This window comes from Barbatula barbatula (genome assembly GCF_947034865.1).
Source record: "Barbatula barbatula genome assembly, chromosome: 21".
NCBI classification, from domain to species: domain Eukaryota; kingdom Metazoa; phylum Chordata; class Actinopteri; order Cypriniformes; family Nemacheilidae; genus Barbatula; species Barbatula barbatula.
Window position 1 is genome coordinate 7,277,853 of NC_136784.1, and position 15,727 is coordinate 7,293,579.

Below are 15,727 nucleotides of genomic sequence, written 5' to 3' on the forward strand. Positions count from 1 at the left end.
GTGTATCGGCCCGGCAGCAGCCTCGTCTAGACAGAGTTTCCTCCCCTCTGTTTATTTAGCTTGCTATCAGTGAGCTGATGTGTACCTTCAGCAGTAGTTTCAGGACCCGGACACCCCCTCATCCACCAGCACAGACTCCACCATCCCAGATGTCTGATGGCTGCACACGGTGGATGAGCTGACGGGAAAGTGGCATTAGCAACAAATCTGTCCTCAAAGATACACGCCACACCTCCAATTACCCACCTTACCGATACAACGCTGCCACGAACCCCCTGTTTACATCACAGATTTAACAGATACAACTTCAGCTGTTCTTTGCATTCTCCGTAAAGCAGGGGTTCCCAAAGTCGGGGTTGGGACCGCGTGGGTGGGGTTGCAAGACAATTCACAGAAAGCATTTTTTATTATAAGGAATAGCGTATTTAATCAGTAAGTGTAACAAAACATACAAATATTAGTGAAGTTAAAGATAAAACCATGCAATCAGCCTTTGATATTTGATCCCCCTGGATCGTGATCCCTGAGGTGATTACGTCACATTAGCAACCGCATTAGGTAAGGTGCAGCAAGTCAATTTACAGCACCACGTTAAGCATTCCCGTATATGCATGCAGATAATCTTTCAGGCTTTAAGTTTAGGATATTTTTATTTGTCGAAATGAAACTTTGGTTTATATCGACTAAAGACAACGCAGGAAGATTTTTTTAAGAATGTTGATAAACGAACGGTGGTGGCAGCCTTTGACTTCGGCGGATGAAAGAAACTTTAGCATAAAATAAACTTTAGCATAAATAAGGCTAATATTTCCCGTTTTTTGTTGAAGAAATTAAAATGTTTTAACAGAGTAATGTAATGGAGATGTAAGTTTTAAGCAAGTCATAATATCTATGGCAGTCTTGCTTCTCCAGTAACTTTATCTTGGTCAAGAATGTTGAGTATTTTTACTGGAAAACAAGACCAAAAACTCAGACTTTTCTCGCCAGATGTGTGTCCCTATCAGAGTGTTTGTTCAGTCTCCTCCTTGTGGTGGAAGGCAGGCCCTCCTCACCAAAAATATATCAAGACACCTACCAGCTGCCAGAAGCCCCACCCTGCACGAAGCGCTCTTTCCACACGAACAATGAGAGCATTCAGACATTCAGTGGGCCGATGAGTGCACGCACCATAGACGTAGCTGCATATGTTCTGCTGGCTTATAGGTATAAGAAGGGTGGAAAAAACGCTTTGTGCAACTGGAAATACACACAGTAGTTCAAAGGACTGAATTCACTGAAAAATTATGAATTTAACTTTCTTCTTTCCGTATAGTGGATGCTACACAAAACTGATGCATGAATATATTCCAACACTTAATAATTATTAGATCACTATCTGTGTGCTCTCTCTTTTGAACAGGAACCTGAAGGCTAACTCAATGTTACCTGTGTCTGAGAAAGTCTTGAATGACCCCATTGGCATAATAAAAAGACAGAGAATCTTTATTACTTTTCGTATATTACTTATTACTTTATTACTTTCCACAATGTCTAAATGCGTTTGTTGTATGAGAAAAGGAAAAATTATTAAATTTGTGAATCCACTCTTTGGATAAGAGGCAGAGCTGGCGGTCAAGTTTTGTCCGTCTTCAGCAGAACACTAATGAAGTCTTTTTGACATGAAATGTCAGCTTTCAGGCAGTGATGTTAATCCGCTTTGACTGGCTGACAAATACGTTCCCTCAGCGTAGTAGCATCTGCTGCTTTTCAAATGTCATAATCTCAATTTTACCTTCTATATTTTTTCAGCGGGCCTTTAAACTGCTCTGCTGTTGTTGTCTTGTCTACCTAAAGATATTTGTAGTTTTACAAGAAAATATCTAGAGTAGTTTTATGAGGTTTGGCTGGTTTGATCTCATCAAAGGCAACTGTTAACCAACAGCGTACTTTACTGCCGTCTAGTCAGATATGTGTGTTTTGTACAGTTTAACCTTGATGTCTGTTTTGTGTATCATAACAAATATGTGTTTTTGGTTGTCTTGTAGATCCTGTCAAGACATCACAGGGTTCTCTGTGTCTGAAGGCCTACAGGCTGACCCCCAAGCTGATGGAGATGTGTAAAGAGAAGGACTTCTCAGCAGAAGCGTAAGCCTTCATTGTATTCACATGCAGACTCAGTGTCTCACACTCAAAATACAAGTGTATAAGGAGTTAGGGAGAGAGAGAGAGAGAGAGAGAGAGAGAAAGTTCGTAACCGTTGTGTCTCTTAAACAGAGTTTTTCCTGGCTCAAAGGCGAAGATGGCGCCATCTTGATCTTGTGCACACACGCACGTGTAGGCATACCGTACCTTTAAGTGGAATAAACAAACACTTTACAAACAACATATTAGGAGTTTGATTAAAATGACAGTCGTGGCCTAATGGTTAGAGAGTCGGACTCGTGACCAGAAAGTTGCCAGTTCGATCCTCAGGGCCGGCAGGTAACGACTGAGGTGCCCTTGAGCAAGGCACCTTACCCCTACATGCTCCCCAGGCGCTGCAGTGATAGATGCCCACTGCGCCGGGTGTACGTGTGTTCACGACTTGCTGTGCGTGTGTTCACTACTCACTGGATGGGTTAAATGCAGAGGTCACATTGCAGGTATGGTTCACCATAACTGACAAATAGGTCACTTTCAATTATAATCAAGTTTTATCATTTTTAGCCAACAAGAGTTTATCTGTCTTACACCATGTCTACACCGGACGTGCTTGGACTCGTTCGATTTTGTTAATATTATACATCGTAAAATCCTATTATCGTACATGAAATTCAACACCCAATTAAGCATTTATCTTAAAGCGCTGTTTGTTCATTGCATTTGGGTGATGAATGTTATAAATGTTATATAAACAGCAGATATAATGCTGGATTGGGAGACATTTTAAAACTGATAGATGGAGCGGCGGTCCCAGCGTTAAAAGATGCTGGACATAAACCGCACACAGTAAGTGAAACTGATGTCTGTGTTTTGTTGGCAATGTGTGCGCACAGCTTTAGTTCAGCCTCCCACACGTGTCGCATGTTTTCAGAAATAATCGTACAGCTGTAACTGTCTTTTACAAATGTGATCAAACTAAAGACCCTACTGACATTTGAAGGGTGCGATACTATTCTGTGAGTACTCAAGGTTAACTTGAGATATGCAGAAACTGTCTGAGTTATGGCCGCTTTAAGAGTCACAATGTTCTGAGTGTGATTCACTGGCCAAACTGATTTGTTTTGTAATGTTACATCAATAGATATTGTGATAACACTGTTATTGATACTGTGACATCTTGTCTTCCCCAAAAATGTAATTTTTAAAAGAATCTGTATCTTGCCATTTTTCTCAGCAAAGACAACTTAAACAGTACATGTCCTTTAAATAATTCAATAAAAAATCCATTGACAGCACTAAACCGATCAAAGCAGCTTGTTGCCTTTGAAATCAGTTGACTGCTCAGCCTTGAGTGCTTGTCTAATGCACCAATTAGTGACGGAGAAGAGTTGAAATCATCCAATCACTTCCTTAGAGTGATCTGCTCATGAAACTCGCATGGCAAGAGACTATTTGGTTAAATGTCATCATCCAGTTACCATCCCAATTAGGTGATCAAGCCAGAGACTTGCTTCTACAATCTGATCTTTGTTGATGGATGGAAAATGTCTCTTCTGTGTGTGCACAGGCTGAAGAAGGCCAGCTTGGGGAACGAGAATATGTTTGAAGAGGTGCCCATTGTCATCAAGAGCTCTCATCTCGTAAACGTTTTGCTGTGGGAGCTGGAGGACAAGTCCACTGTTGCAGAAAAGCACGAGCTCCTCAACTTGTCCAACAGGTCTGACCACACACATTCACGACACTTTCGAGTATCCAGTATCGAGAATGAGGACATGTGTAAATGTGTTCCAGCGGCGAGATATCCCCAATGACGAATAAGCAGAAAGTAACAATTTCCAATGTGAACTAATGGAGAAGAGGACATCTGCGCTTTCAAATTAGACTTTCTAATAAGAAATATTTCTGACACTCAAACAGGAAAGATGTGACATTTTACCTCTTGAACTTGAAGTGAGCTTTCAAAATGACAGTTCACAAGCGACTCGAGTCTGACAGCAGTTGCCTTAATCTCACAGCATCCTCATGTTGGTATTAAAAACATACCAGAGAACGCCAGTAAAGTAAGATTTGTGGGGCTTCCAAGGACATTTCACACAGGCCTGGCGACAGCTTTGAGTTTTGCCAAAAGGTTCCTGCTGTTTTCTTTTGTCCATATACAGTTTTGGAAAAAATAAATGACACCGTTATTCAGGAAACACGTTTGACAGTCACAGCCACATTGACGAAATAGGTGTGTGTACCGCATGTTTTGTTTCTCTCTAAACAGCTCTTTCCTGTGGAAAGCAAAATAAAACGCTGAAGAATAAATGTTAATAACATGGAAGCTTTGAAGAGGCTCAGTTATAAATGATCAGTTTCTACCGGTCAATTTGATCCTTAAGATGAGACAATACATATCAATATTTCACACTTTTCGTCCTTTAAGTTCGCTCGGCATGTATAGCTTGCACGTATGTGTAGGAAGGGGAGGTTTGAGTTTCCAATTATCATTTTAATCTATGAATTATTATTGCTTCTTGGGACAGAAATATCAATTTTTGCTGCTGCTTTTTGAATTGTCGAAGGTCCAAGAGGGTTTGAAGGCCTCCGCACGGCTGACTAGAAAGGGAATTTGTATCTTTTTAATATGTTTCACTTAATTCGACCTGCCAGATTCAGTTTCTCCCAGATGAAAGGGGGAAACCTACGTCGCACTTCTTAGGACTTGAATTTGAATTAAACTTGTTCATAATTACCTCCTTCTCTGAAAGTCGACGGACACACTCATATACACAAATACACACAGAGATGCTTATTCAACATTGACATCAATTTTGTTTGTGTCACTGATAGCAAATAAATAAATTAATATGGAAATAATAGGAATGCAAAATAATAACTGTACCAAACAAAGTATTAATATGTAATACTAGTAACATATTAGACAACCATGACGTACATGTTTGCAATATGATTTTTATTATCATTTATCATCAGTTTTTTTATTATTTTTCTAAAATGTCTCCTCTATCTGCCACTTGTTTCTGTCTCTCTGGACACGATCTGCTCTCTCTTAAAGGGATATTTTGTTGCCATCATTTACTCACGCTCTGTATCCTTAAATCCTCATGATCAAGTTCTTCAAACCTGTATGACTTTCTTACTACAGCAGAACCACAGTGAACAACAGCGGTACCCATTCACTTTTATTGTACGGACACAAAATCAATGCAGTAATGGGTCCCGCCATTGTTCGGTTAGCAACATTCTTTTAAATATCTTTTGTGTCCTGCGGAATAAAGAAAGCCATACAGGTTTGAAAAGGGTGAGTAAATGACAGAATTTACATTTTTGGGTGAACTATCCCTTTAAAAGCATTCACAGACCAGGCGGATTAATCTGTGGCTTTTCTGTTTCGTTTCTTTTTTCCCATTTTTTTTTGGGTCTTTTCTTCCTCCTTTGCTCTCTCCACATCTGTTTAAGTTATCTCTGTGCAGTCTGCTGCTACCCTAGAAACCAAAGCAAACACTGAACTTCTGCACCTCACCAACACAATACCTCCCTGTCTCTCTCTCCCTCGCTCTCCTTCCCAGAGGGTTCGCTCCAAACCAGCTCCCCTCATCTAGGGGCAAAATATAGTTGCATTTATTTAGCTAAATGAAAAAAGAATTATGAGTTTTACAGCATGTTGGCGTGACGAGGTGATTCGGGTGGCTGTATGGGAATCTGTTAGCCTTTGGTAGTGGCTGCACAGCCCCAATTTAAAATGAGCTCAATCCTCCGGAGGGTCCAGTGCTAACCCTTTTTTATTCTTTGTGTTATTTTCTTCACTTTTTCTCTACCTCCTCTCATCTTCTAGGCACCCTCGTTCTCTAGCTCTCTTAAAAGTGTGTGTGGCAGGGGGTAGCCCTTATTCACAGCAACGTGTTTGGTTACCACAGTGATTTAGACTTGCATACAGTATATATATCACCACCGTCTGAACAACCTACCCTGCACACACACACACACACACACACACACACACACTTTGTTCCTTTTTGTTGTTGCTCAAAGTTTGGATACCCAGGATGGGGCTCACGGGCAAGAGCTGCTTGGTCTTAAAGTAAAATCAGGCCCCTTGGGTTGCACCAAATCCATCATGGCTGTCAATGCAGGGCTGTTAGAGTTCCTTCTGGCCTCAATGTACCTCTGTGATTTACCAGCTTCATTGGACTTCATTGACTTTTATACAATGATCTGGACGCATCATTGGAATCTGTTTGGCCTGAAGCCTCTCTTTGATTGGCCGGCAACAAGAGCGGGCGCCACTGATCATTTCCGCCACGTTAATCCATCCATTCATCATTCTGGTTAACTCCAGGAACGCAACAAAGTTGTTGTTCTTGTAGAACGTAGCTTGTCTGTGAGCCTACAATATTATTGTGTTTGTCTTGATACGCTTTGGGAACTTGACACAACTGAATAGTTGCAATTGGTTCTGTTGAACTTGGGAAGCAAATATAAAGAAACACAAAATCGCACACTGTAGTTTAAAAAAATCCTCTCTTTTTTAAACGTAAACGTTTTGCTGGTTGCTTGAGAAAATTGTTGCAATTAATATTGCAAAACAGTTTTCAGCTGCTGCTTTTTTATTGTTAGTACAAGTTTTAATCGCTTGGTTTTTGTTTGTGTGATCTGGTACGTTCTGACGGTCAGCAATAGTGTCGCGCCACACAGCAGTTTGTCTTTCAGCGTAAACCAACAAATGACTTCTCACTTGTCGCGTCTGGTTAAGATAAATTGTCTGTTTCGGTGTTGACAGACAAATTACTTGACGCCTGTCGTGTCTGGTTAGCATACACTGGAAGACTTGGCTTCTCTTTCAGAAAACCTGAAATCTACTTCGTCGTAATTGCTGTCCCAAAGCGTGGGTTTTTGTGTTTGAGAAGTACGCCTCATTGCCCATGAACTTTTTACTGTCATGTGCAAAGATAAGTGCTTCAGATGGACACGTGCCTGTTATCTAGAATTTGATAGTCTTATTTAATTAACACTGCATATAGGAATTTATTGTGTGACCTGATATTTGACCCGTGTTTTGACTTCCATAACCTTTTATGTTTTACTTATAATCAGTGTTTTCTTGTACAGCTGCTTTGTAACAATGACAATTGTAAAAAGCGCTATATAAATAAAGCTGACTTGACTTGACTTGACTCTGTGAGTCTTGGTGCGTGTTGTCTTATGCCGTCTCGGCGCCCCACGAGTCCGGATGACCTAAACCTTCCATCAATAGAAGTCTAAATAGAACAGTGTGATTCTAATGAGTCACCTTTCTCCTGCGGTTGAGTTTTTAGGACACCATGTTTCCCGGCCCGATGCTCCGCTCGTGGAACCGCATCTCTTGAACTCATGCTTGCCGTCATGGAAGGTGTTTTCCTTCCTGATCGAATAAAAGATAAACAACTTCCAACTGTCTTTTCAGGGGATGTTAATAATATTCAGCGAGTCAGTGGAGACCGCAATCACTGGCGGTTTATTCATGAGGACAATTTTAGATCAGCAGTTTTGTTTTGATTTGTTTGCGTTTGTTTCAGACAGAGAGAGAAATTGACGTTGAAATGGTATTAAGTATGCTAATAAAAGCCAGTAGATGCAGATGGGGTGTGTGTGTGTGTTTTGGTAGTGGTTTCCCAAAAAGTTAACTGAATCTGACAAAACCCTGTTCGGAAGTAAAAATAATTTATAATCCAAAGTAAATATTGCTTTTTAAATAAGAATTAATTTATAGAAATTCCAATCATTTTCTATTGTAGTCTATTGTAAAGCTTTAGGGTGCAAAACTAGCACTTCGCCAAACATACAAACGGACTTTAGTAAATAAATAACCAGTTGGAAACACAATATGTGCTTTAAATGAAGTTGAATAATAGTCTGTCTGACCCTCACTGATGAAACTTGAGCAAATTAAATCAAAGACAGTCTGTCCTCTACAGAAAACATCTGTGACTGTCACGTCTCCAACATCTTTTAACTTTTAGCGCAATGGAAGATTTTCCCGTCATGAGTTTATCTAGGACGCCTAAAGTTTCCACATTTTTTGCTTTAGGTTTCATCATGAAATATTTTGTGACATTTTGGGTTTGTTTAATAAAACTATATATATCCAGTATATATATATATATAATGTATATTAGGGCTCTCAATAGATAGAAAATTAATCGCACCCTTTCATGTGATTAATTGTGTTCAACCGCATACGTATAGGGAAATTAAACATGCACTATTTATTTTGTTAAACAGGTTTATTTTTGTCCTGTCAATCGATTAAAAAAATGTTCTAACTAATCACACACATTATTTATGTTTTTAAATATACTCCAAATTAATGTAGAAACAACACATTTCTTTAACAGCATCAATTTAGGAATCAATTTCTAATATTGTTGGCTTTACTTCAACTGATGTCTTTATTAAGTATATTTATATTTAAACATAAATTATAAAAATATTATTAAATTATAAAAAAACTATAATAAGTGTCATGATTCCGCCTCATCATGTCATGTCTTTTTTGGTCTAGTGGAAGGATCATGACGAAGCCTCATGCTTTGTATGGAGAGAAACATATTCTTCTCTGTCATGACATAATATGCGCTCTCTCCGGTCTTGTTCCCTGGTTTAGCCTTCCAGTATTGTTTCATTCCTGGGTGTAGCGATTAGCTTATGTGATGTGCTGTCATTTTATGGAAATTTTTTGCATCATATCCGGCCGTAGCTGTATCCCTTCTAGCCAGAACAGGTCTAACGTTAACGTGCTTCCTAATTTCACTACTCTTTGCATTAATTTAAGACTTAATTTGACTCTTTGAAGACAAATGTGCTTTCTTTTATAATCTTTTGTGTTTTTGTTCATTCAAGCACGAAAGAGAAGTTAATACTGGTGCGCTGTCTGACAGATTCTGACGCAGCCTTTAGCACATGTGTACACCAGACTGGACCGTTGCCGCTGTGTTCCACAGCCAGACGCTTCTATCTATACTGGAAGTGTCATTATATAATCACGCTATAATAATATAGCGCCTTAATAGTTTAAAGGCCTTTTATTTTAACAAGAGCGTGATTGTATAATGTAACGCTAAACAATGATGACAGAAAAAACAGATATGGGTTAATGTTAATAAATATTTTTAATGCCTTAAACGGAAAAAAAATGTGCATGCGTTAACACGTGTATATATATATATATATAGATATACTGTTGGTTTGTGTTTATTTGTGTGTAGTGTGTATGTGTGGGTTTGTAAATATCTTTACCGAAGACATGTATATAAATGTTCAAGAGTATCTGGTATAGACCATTTTGCAGGACACCAGTCCAGAAGCACTTCCTGTTTAAATTTTAAATACTACACAAAGGTTACAACAAAAAGATTAGAACTGATTCTAAAGGTTAAACTAACACCTTTAATTGTGTATGTGAAATAAAAAAACAAAAATAGGTTCTTAGAAGTGTTTATTGTAGATCTTGAACTGTAGCTGTGTATTTGGATCTGTGTGTGAGCTGTAGGTGGATGTAAGCTGTTTGTTCTGTAGTCGTGTGTACTTGGTCCTGTTTACGTGTATGTGCTGCAGGTGTGTGTTTGTATGTACAGTAGAGGGTGTGTGTGAAATTCAGATAGCAGGGCGAGTGGAAGATCCATAGAGCTCATTGGGTTCTGAATAATGAGGTGCATGGTAAAAGATGGAGGTCATAGAGAGATGCTTGCCCTCATTCATCAGTGCTGGCACGCATCCACAGAAAAGCTCTTCAGAAACATTAAAAACTGCTTCCAGGGCCACACACACACATTCCCCTGTTCTGTTTTCTCTCTTTTACTCTTCACAATCTCACTTTGTTGCCAAACCTGCAGAGCCAGCAAGCTTTATAGCTTACCCTGTAGGGGCAGTTAAAGGGGAAAAACAATCAAAGAAGGTGATTTTATTTATTTATTGCTGTGTGGAGTCCAGTTAAACTGTGGTTTACATTCATTACTTTAACTATACCGAGAACTGAGGTTTTGACGTCTTTTTTGTTTAATGTCATTTTTACAGACATCAACCCTAATGCAAACTTATGTTTCTACACAATTTGGAAACGTTCGAGTCTCATTTTGGAAATGCGGCACAGAAATGTCACATCCATGGAAAATTTCTTCCACAGAACACAAAAGAAGATATTTTGAAGAATGTCGGTAACCGAACAGCATTGGCCCCAATGACTTCCATTGTATGGACACAAAACCACTGAGACATTTCTCAAAATATATTATTTTGTGTTAAGCAGTTTCTTGACACCACGTTGCCAAACTCAGGCCCTTACAGGCTTGTCGACCGGTTTGGACCAGTCACAAACCAGACACCATGTTCCAAAACAAAGCCGCCATGCAAATTAAGCTGCTAACTAGCAGTGGTGAAATATTTCTCTGTAGGGTTGTTACACGCAGACCTTACAAGATTACTTAGTGTTAACATAAACGTCCATGTGCATTGCATTGTGTGTGAGTGAGAGAATATACATGTTTCTGTGTGACTGAGAGCTGCTTCTGGTTTGTCCGTACCCCCGGGAACTCTCCTCCCCACATACGTCTTGCAATTTTCTCCAAGATTAATGGAACATGCTGGCGAGGCTAATTTGTTGTTAATGGGGTTTACCAAGAACAGATAAACTGCTTTTGAAGACATTTCACCCATCATGGTGTTAGTCCTGTGGGCTGCCGTCATGCCATTATATATGGCTATAATTCCACTACAGTGGGTATGGGACCTGCTTTGCATATCCCGTGATGATACATGCAAATGTTTTTGATGTATGCTGAATCTGATGAATTATTAATGAGGAGTCCATGTTCATCATCAGCTATTTTTCGTAGATTCTGTGTTTCTCTGCTATGGTTATAGAGCTGCGCTTTGATCTTTCAGCATCCCCGCGAGATTTTGGGAATTTTAATCAATCGTCTTTATGGTTTTGCCTTTGGTACTATGTTTTATCTGATATTTTGCCAGGTATCAGAGCGTACTGAAATTTTGCTACATGAAACATTCAGTGATATCCAATACAATATTACTGTGGATGCAAAATGCCAAAAAATACTTTATCATGTTTTTCATTTAAAAAAGATATGTGTACATCCTCAAAATGTGAGACGCCTTGTGTTTTCTTTATTAAAGGGACAGTTTCAAATCTGTTTAAATGTTGCTGTTCGATGCACACAGACAAAGATAATTGGAAGAATGTACATTTACATTTAGTCATTTAGCAGACGCTTTTATCCAAATCGACTTACAAAGAGTTCGAGGTGCAATAAGCGATATGTCATAAAAAAGCAATAGTACATTAGGTGCTAATACAAAGTTACTAGTTTCAACAAAAGCTAGACCACTACCTGTTGAGAGAAGAGGGTTAGTGTACTTTCATTTTTTTTCATTTGTCTGTCAAGTATTCACAGAAGAGGTGTGTTTAAAGTAGTTTGTAACTAAACGGTTCTTGGCCACATTGACTACCATAGTAGGAAAAAATACTTTATATTTCTTTGTTCTGTTGAATACAGAAGAGGATATTTTGAAGAATGTTGGAAAGCAAACAGTTCTGTGACACTTGCTAGTCAATGGTGTCCAAGAACTGTTTGGTTATAAGTATTCGTCCAAATATCTTTCTCTGTGTTCATCAGAACAAAGAAATGTATACAGATTTGGATCAACTTGAGGGTGAGTAAATTTTCATTTTCAGGGGAACTGTCCCTTTAAGACATACAAATGAGGTTTATCATTCTTACCACAAGTTTTTTTCATGTTTCAAGTGAAACTTAAATGTACGCCAGTCTTACATAATTACCAAACTCAAGTGGGTCTTTTTCAACTGTTTTAATAAATATAATAAATAGAAACAATAGTTAAGATTAAATGTCATTTCTCTGCAGTTCTCACATGGAGAAGAGCCTGCAGATGTTGATGGACCGGGTGGATGACATGAGTCAAGACATTGTCAAGTACAACAACTACAGTCGCAATCTCAGCAAACAACAGCAGCAGAAACATCAGGTGATCCATCAAATCCCTTTATATACACATCATATCACACCAGCACAGCCTTCTTCATTAATGGGACTCAATTTACTTACTAGTTCCTGTCTAACTGAATGTTTTTACATTTAATAACATGTTTTATTGTCACCTCCACCTCATACACTCTGTTTGTGTATGGTGTACTGCTTTTATGGTGTTTAAATGCTAATGGTTGTAAATGGGAGCTTTGCTGCCATGTGGACTGCTAGCATGATAGCAAAGCATCTTTTCAATTTTTTCACCTGTTTTCATTTTCTGCAAATAAATGTAAACCGAAACAATATTTGTATTTGATATTTGGGAGAAATATTGTTAGCGGTTCACAGAATGAAACGAGGATGCTCATTATACCAAAACAAATACCTATAAATAGTCAATTAAGGACAAACTGAAAATAACTTTGAAATAGTCACGTTTTTCCTGCGGCTGTATACCATGGCACATTTCTTTTTTTTACATTCACCCAAATTGAAGATTTTTTCAAACATCTCCCTGCTGATGCAAGAGCATCCAGTTTTTGCGCTACACAAACAGCCATGGATCACAAGCTTTGTTGAGAATTCGCCCGAGTGACTGTATAAAGTGGGTGAAGTCAAAAGAGAGTTATTGAGTGGCTGTGCATCAAGGTCTGTATGAGACAGAGAGGCGAGGTGTTAATGGCCTTGCTCAGCGCTGGACTCCGATGCCCACAACTTCCTGATTGATTGATTGAGCTGAACGTACACGTGACCTCCTGAATTCCACTGATAGCAGAGAGACGCATGCAGGATTTCTCCTTATTTCACTTCTTGCTTTCATCTCGGATTATCTGAAAAATAAATATCCAGTGCGGGCATTGCGGAGGAGTTTGTGTTTGGAGCTCCATTTTACATTAAGGTTTAAGCTGATTGCTTGTTTTAGGGATGTTGCCAAACTACATATTTGCAAAGTACTCTAGTCTGTGGGTTAGCCCTACTTATTACCTTTATAATAGATAACCTCCCACTAACAACCCATTTCAGCATCTCTTGTTATACCGATCACCCTCACCATCAGTCTTCTCGGCTTCCATTCAGTTTCATTGTTTCATATCGGGCAGCCCTGAGGTCAATAACAAAGAATAGGGACATCAAGTTCAGAATAACCGTTTGGTCTTCTTTCACAGTACATTCAGAGACGTCAGCAGGAGAACGCTCAGAGACAGAGCCGAGGAGAGCCTCAGCTTCCAGAAGAAGACCTCAGCAAGATGTTCAAGCCCCCTCCTCAACCCCCACGAATGGAAACCCTACTCATCGCCAGTATGTATTGGTCTCCGAGTCTATGTGACTTTCAGATAAACAGATAAAACACTCATTTTTTAAGAAATTAAAATGTAATACATTTCAATTAACTAGACATTGTTGATCAAATAAGTATATTAATAGATGATGGCAAATTAAGCCTAAACTGAGCTATTACTTGTGAAAAGAAATGCTTATTTGGGAAATCAAAAGGAGATTGAATAAGATTGAGATTTATTACTATTTTAATCGTATTTCAATAATGACAATACTAGTCATAATGTTTCAATATGTTTAATGATATTTAATTAAAATAAAAGTAATGTACAATGTTTAGTTGCTAAATAATTAATAATAAATAATTTAGTTTACATCAAATTTGTGCGTGTACTTTATATAATAAATCTGTATATATATAATACACACACATGCATGTATAACTTTAAGGAAAATATATGTATGTATTAAATATATAAACATACAAATGTACAGTTTTTTAAATATATACATGCACGTGTGTGTATTTATATATACATAATTATTATACATACTGAACACACATATAATATGTAAACAAACATTTATTTTGCATAAGACTAGTTGCTACTAATTGTTGTACAGCCTTAAATAAAAGAAAAATATATAATGGTAATATACATAGAGAAACCATTTGAAATAATGCGTATAATATAACACACATGATATCACGACTCTGCCAAGAGAAACACACAAAAGTCTTTACAGTTGTAGGTTCACACTTTATTGTCTGCCGGAGCCAAATATCCGCTTCTGAGCGCTGCGAGACATCCCAACACAGTGCTGATCATCACCTCCTCATTTCATCTCATTTGGATCTGAAAAGATTTGGACCGATAGCTTATTCTCTCCTGTGGAGTTGAGAAGGGAGGGAGCTAGGAGATGTAATTTATGAGGAACATTAAGGAGGCCTTGCCGGTGATTGATTTACAGCAATTGTTTCTAACTTGTTATGGAGGTAGTATGTTATAGATCAGCCGCTGTCTGAGAGAAAATAGCTGTAGGGGTGGTAATACGTCTGGCCCATAAACTGTCATGGTGTCTTGTATCTCGGTCCGCGTCGTGTAACCACAATGATGGAATCTCACCGCGACATGTTTCTCGTATCGTGTGTTTAGGGTTTTGTTGTAGCCTAACAAGACTTGGAATAGCTGTAAGGTTAGAGTGATTGCTGATGTTGAGTTTTCACATGTTTTCTCTTTCTGTATTCTTTCTCTTTTCTCTCAGGATTTACTTTCTTATATACTATAAACTACAGGCAAACCAGTGTTTATTTGTTTGGCACTTTATCTTCTATATGTGGTTTTTCATCTACTTTGCAGGTCAGATCAACACATACTGCCAGACCATCAAGGAGTTCACATCTCAGAACCTTGGCAAGCTTTTCATTGCCGAAGCTCTACAGGAATCAAGCAGTTAGACCCGGGTCAAGATTCATTCCTTTCCTTTACACTTAACTCTTTTGATCCCTCAAATGTTTACGTACAACCAAATTGGCTTTACAAGACTGCCGTTGCCGTGTCTTATAAAATAGGTTGAAACGGTCTAATCTATTTTAATGAGTTGATGTTAAACATTTAACATGTTTAAAATAGTAAGTTGATAAGTAAAGCCAGTCTGATAGTACTAAAGGAAGCAAACTTTTTTACAGTGTATGCATGGCAACATTTGTTTAATATTATGATGATGAAAGGTTTATTTTAAGGCTTTTATTATTATTTTCACATTATCAGACCTTTTTTTTTAACAATATAAGGTTAATAGTTGAAAACAGATTGTTTTAATTTAGCATGTCTCAAGATACTTTATGTATCAGAAGGGACCAAACGTTGTTAAGATTGAGATGTGAATGCTGTGCAAAAAGGAATGTTAGAAATTTGATAATAAATTGAATCTTTGTCACCGTCTAGTGTTTTTATGGCTGTGGTTTTGGAGTTCTCACCTCACTCCTGCAAAAATAACTTGACTGATAGATGAGATGAAAGGATGACATGTCCAAAAAGCTCTTTTTAGTCCACTTGCTATTTTCAACCTGCCAATTATGTCTTAATGTCTCTTTATGTTTTTCTGCCCACAGTAATCCTATATTCCTCTTTTTCTAAATCCATTTATCTTTCTGTTCTATTTCGCTGCACATTTCTGAAATGAAAAGCTTAAATCCTTTTGCAAAAATCAGTGACTCTCTTTCCCTTAAAACGTAGCCAGAATTCACTCTAATTACATTTAATGGAAATGAAATGATTCCC

General features: G+C 38.2%; 1 protein-coding gene across 1 annotated transcript in view; it reads left to right on the plus strand.

The window, feature by feature from the left end:
* eif3hb (eukaryotic translation initiation factor 3, subunit H, b) overlaps positions 1–15,383 on the plus strand; it is a 43,153-nt gene extending 27,770 nt beyond the window's left edge. The window contains exons 4-8 of the mRNA XM_079485353.1: positions 2,025–2,124; positions 3,689–3,838; positions 12,042–12,162; positions 13,331–13,463; positions 14,804–15,383. Of these exons, the coding sequence (XP_079341479.1) occupies positions 2,025–2,124; positions 3,689–3,838; positions 12,042–12,162; positions 13,331–13,463; positions 14,804–14,901 (602 nt within the window). The 3' untranslated portion in view covers positions 14,902–15,383. The remainder of the gene's footprint in view (positions 1–2,024; positions 2,125–3,688; positions 3,839–12,041; positions 12,163–13,330; positions 13,464–14,803) is intronic.
* The last annotated feature ends 344 nt before the right edge of the window (positions 15,384–15,727 follow it).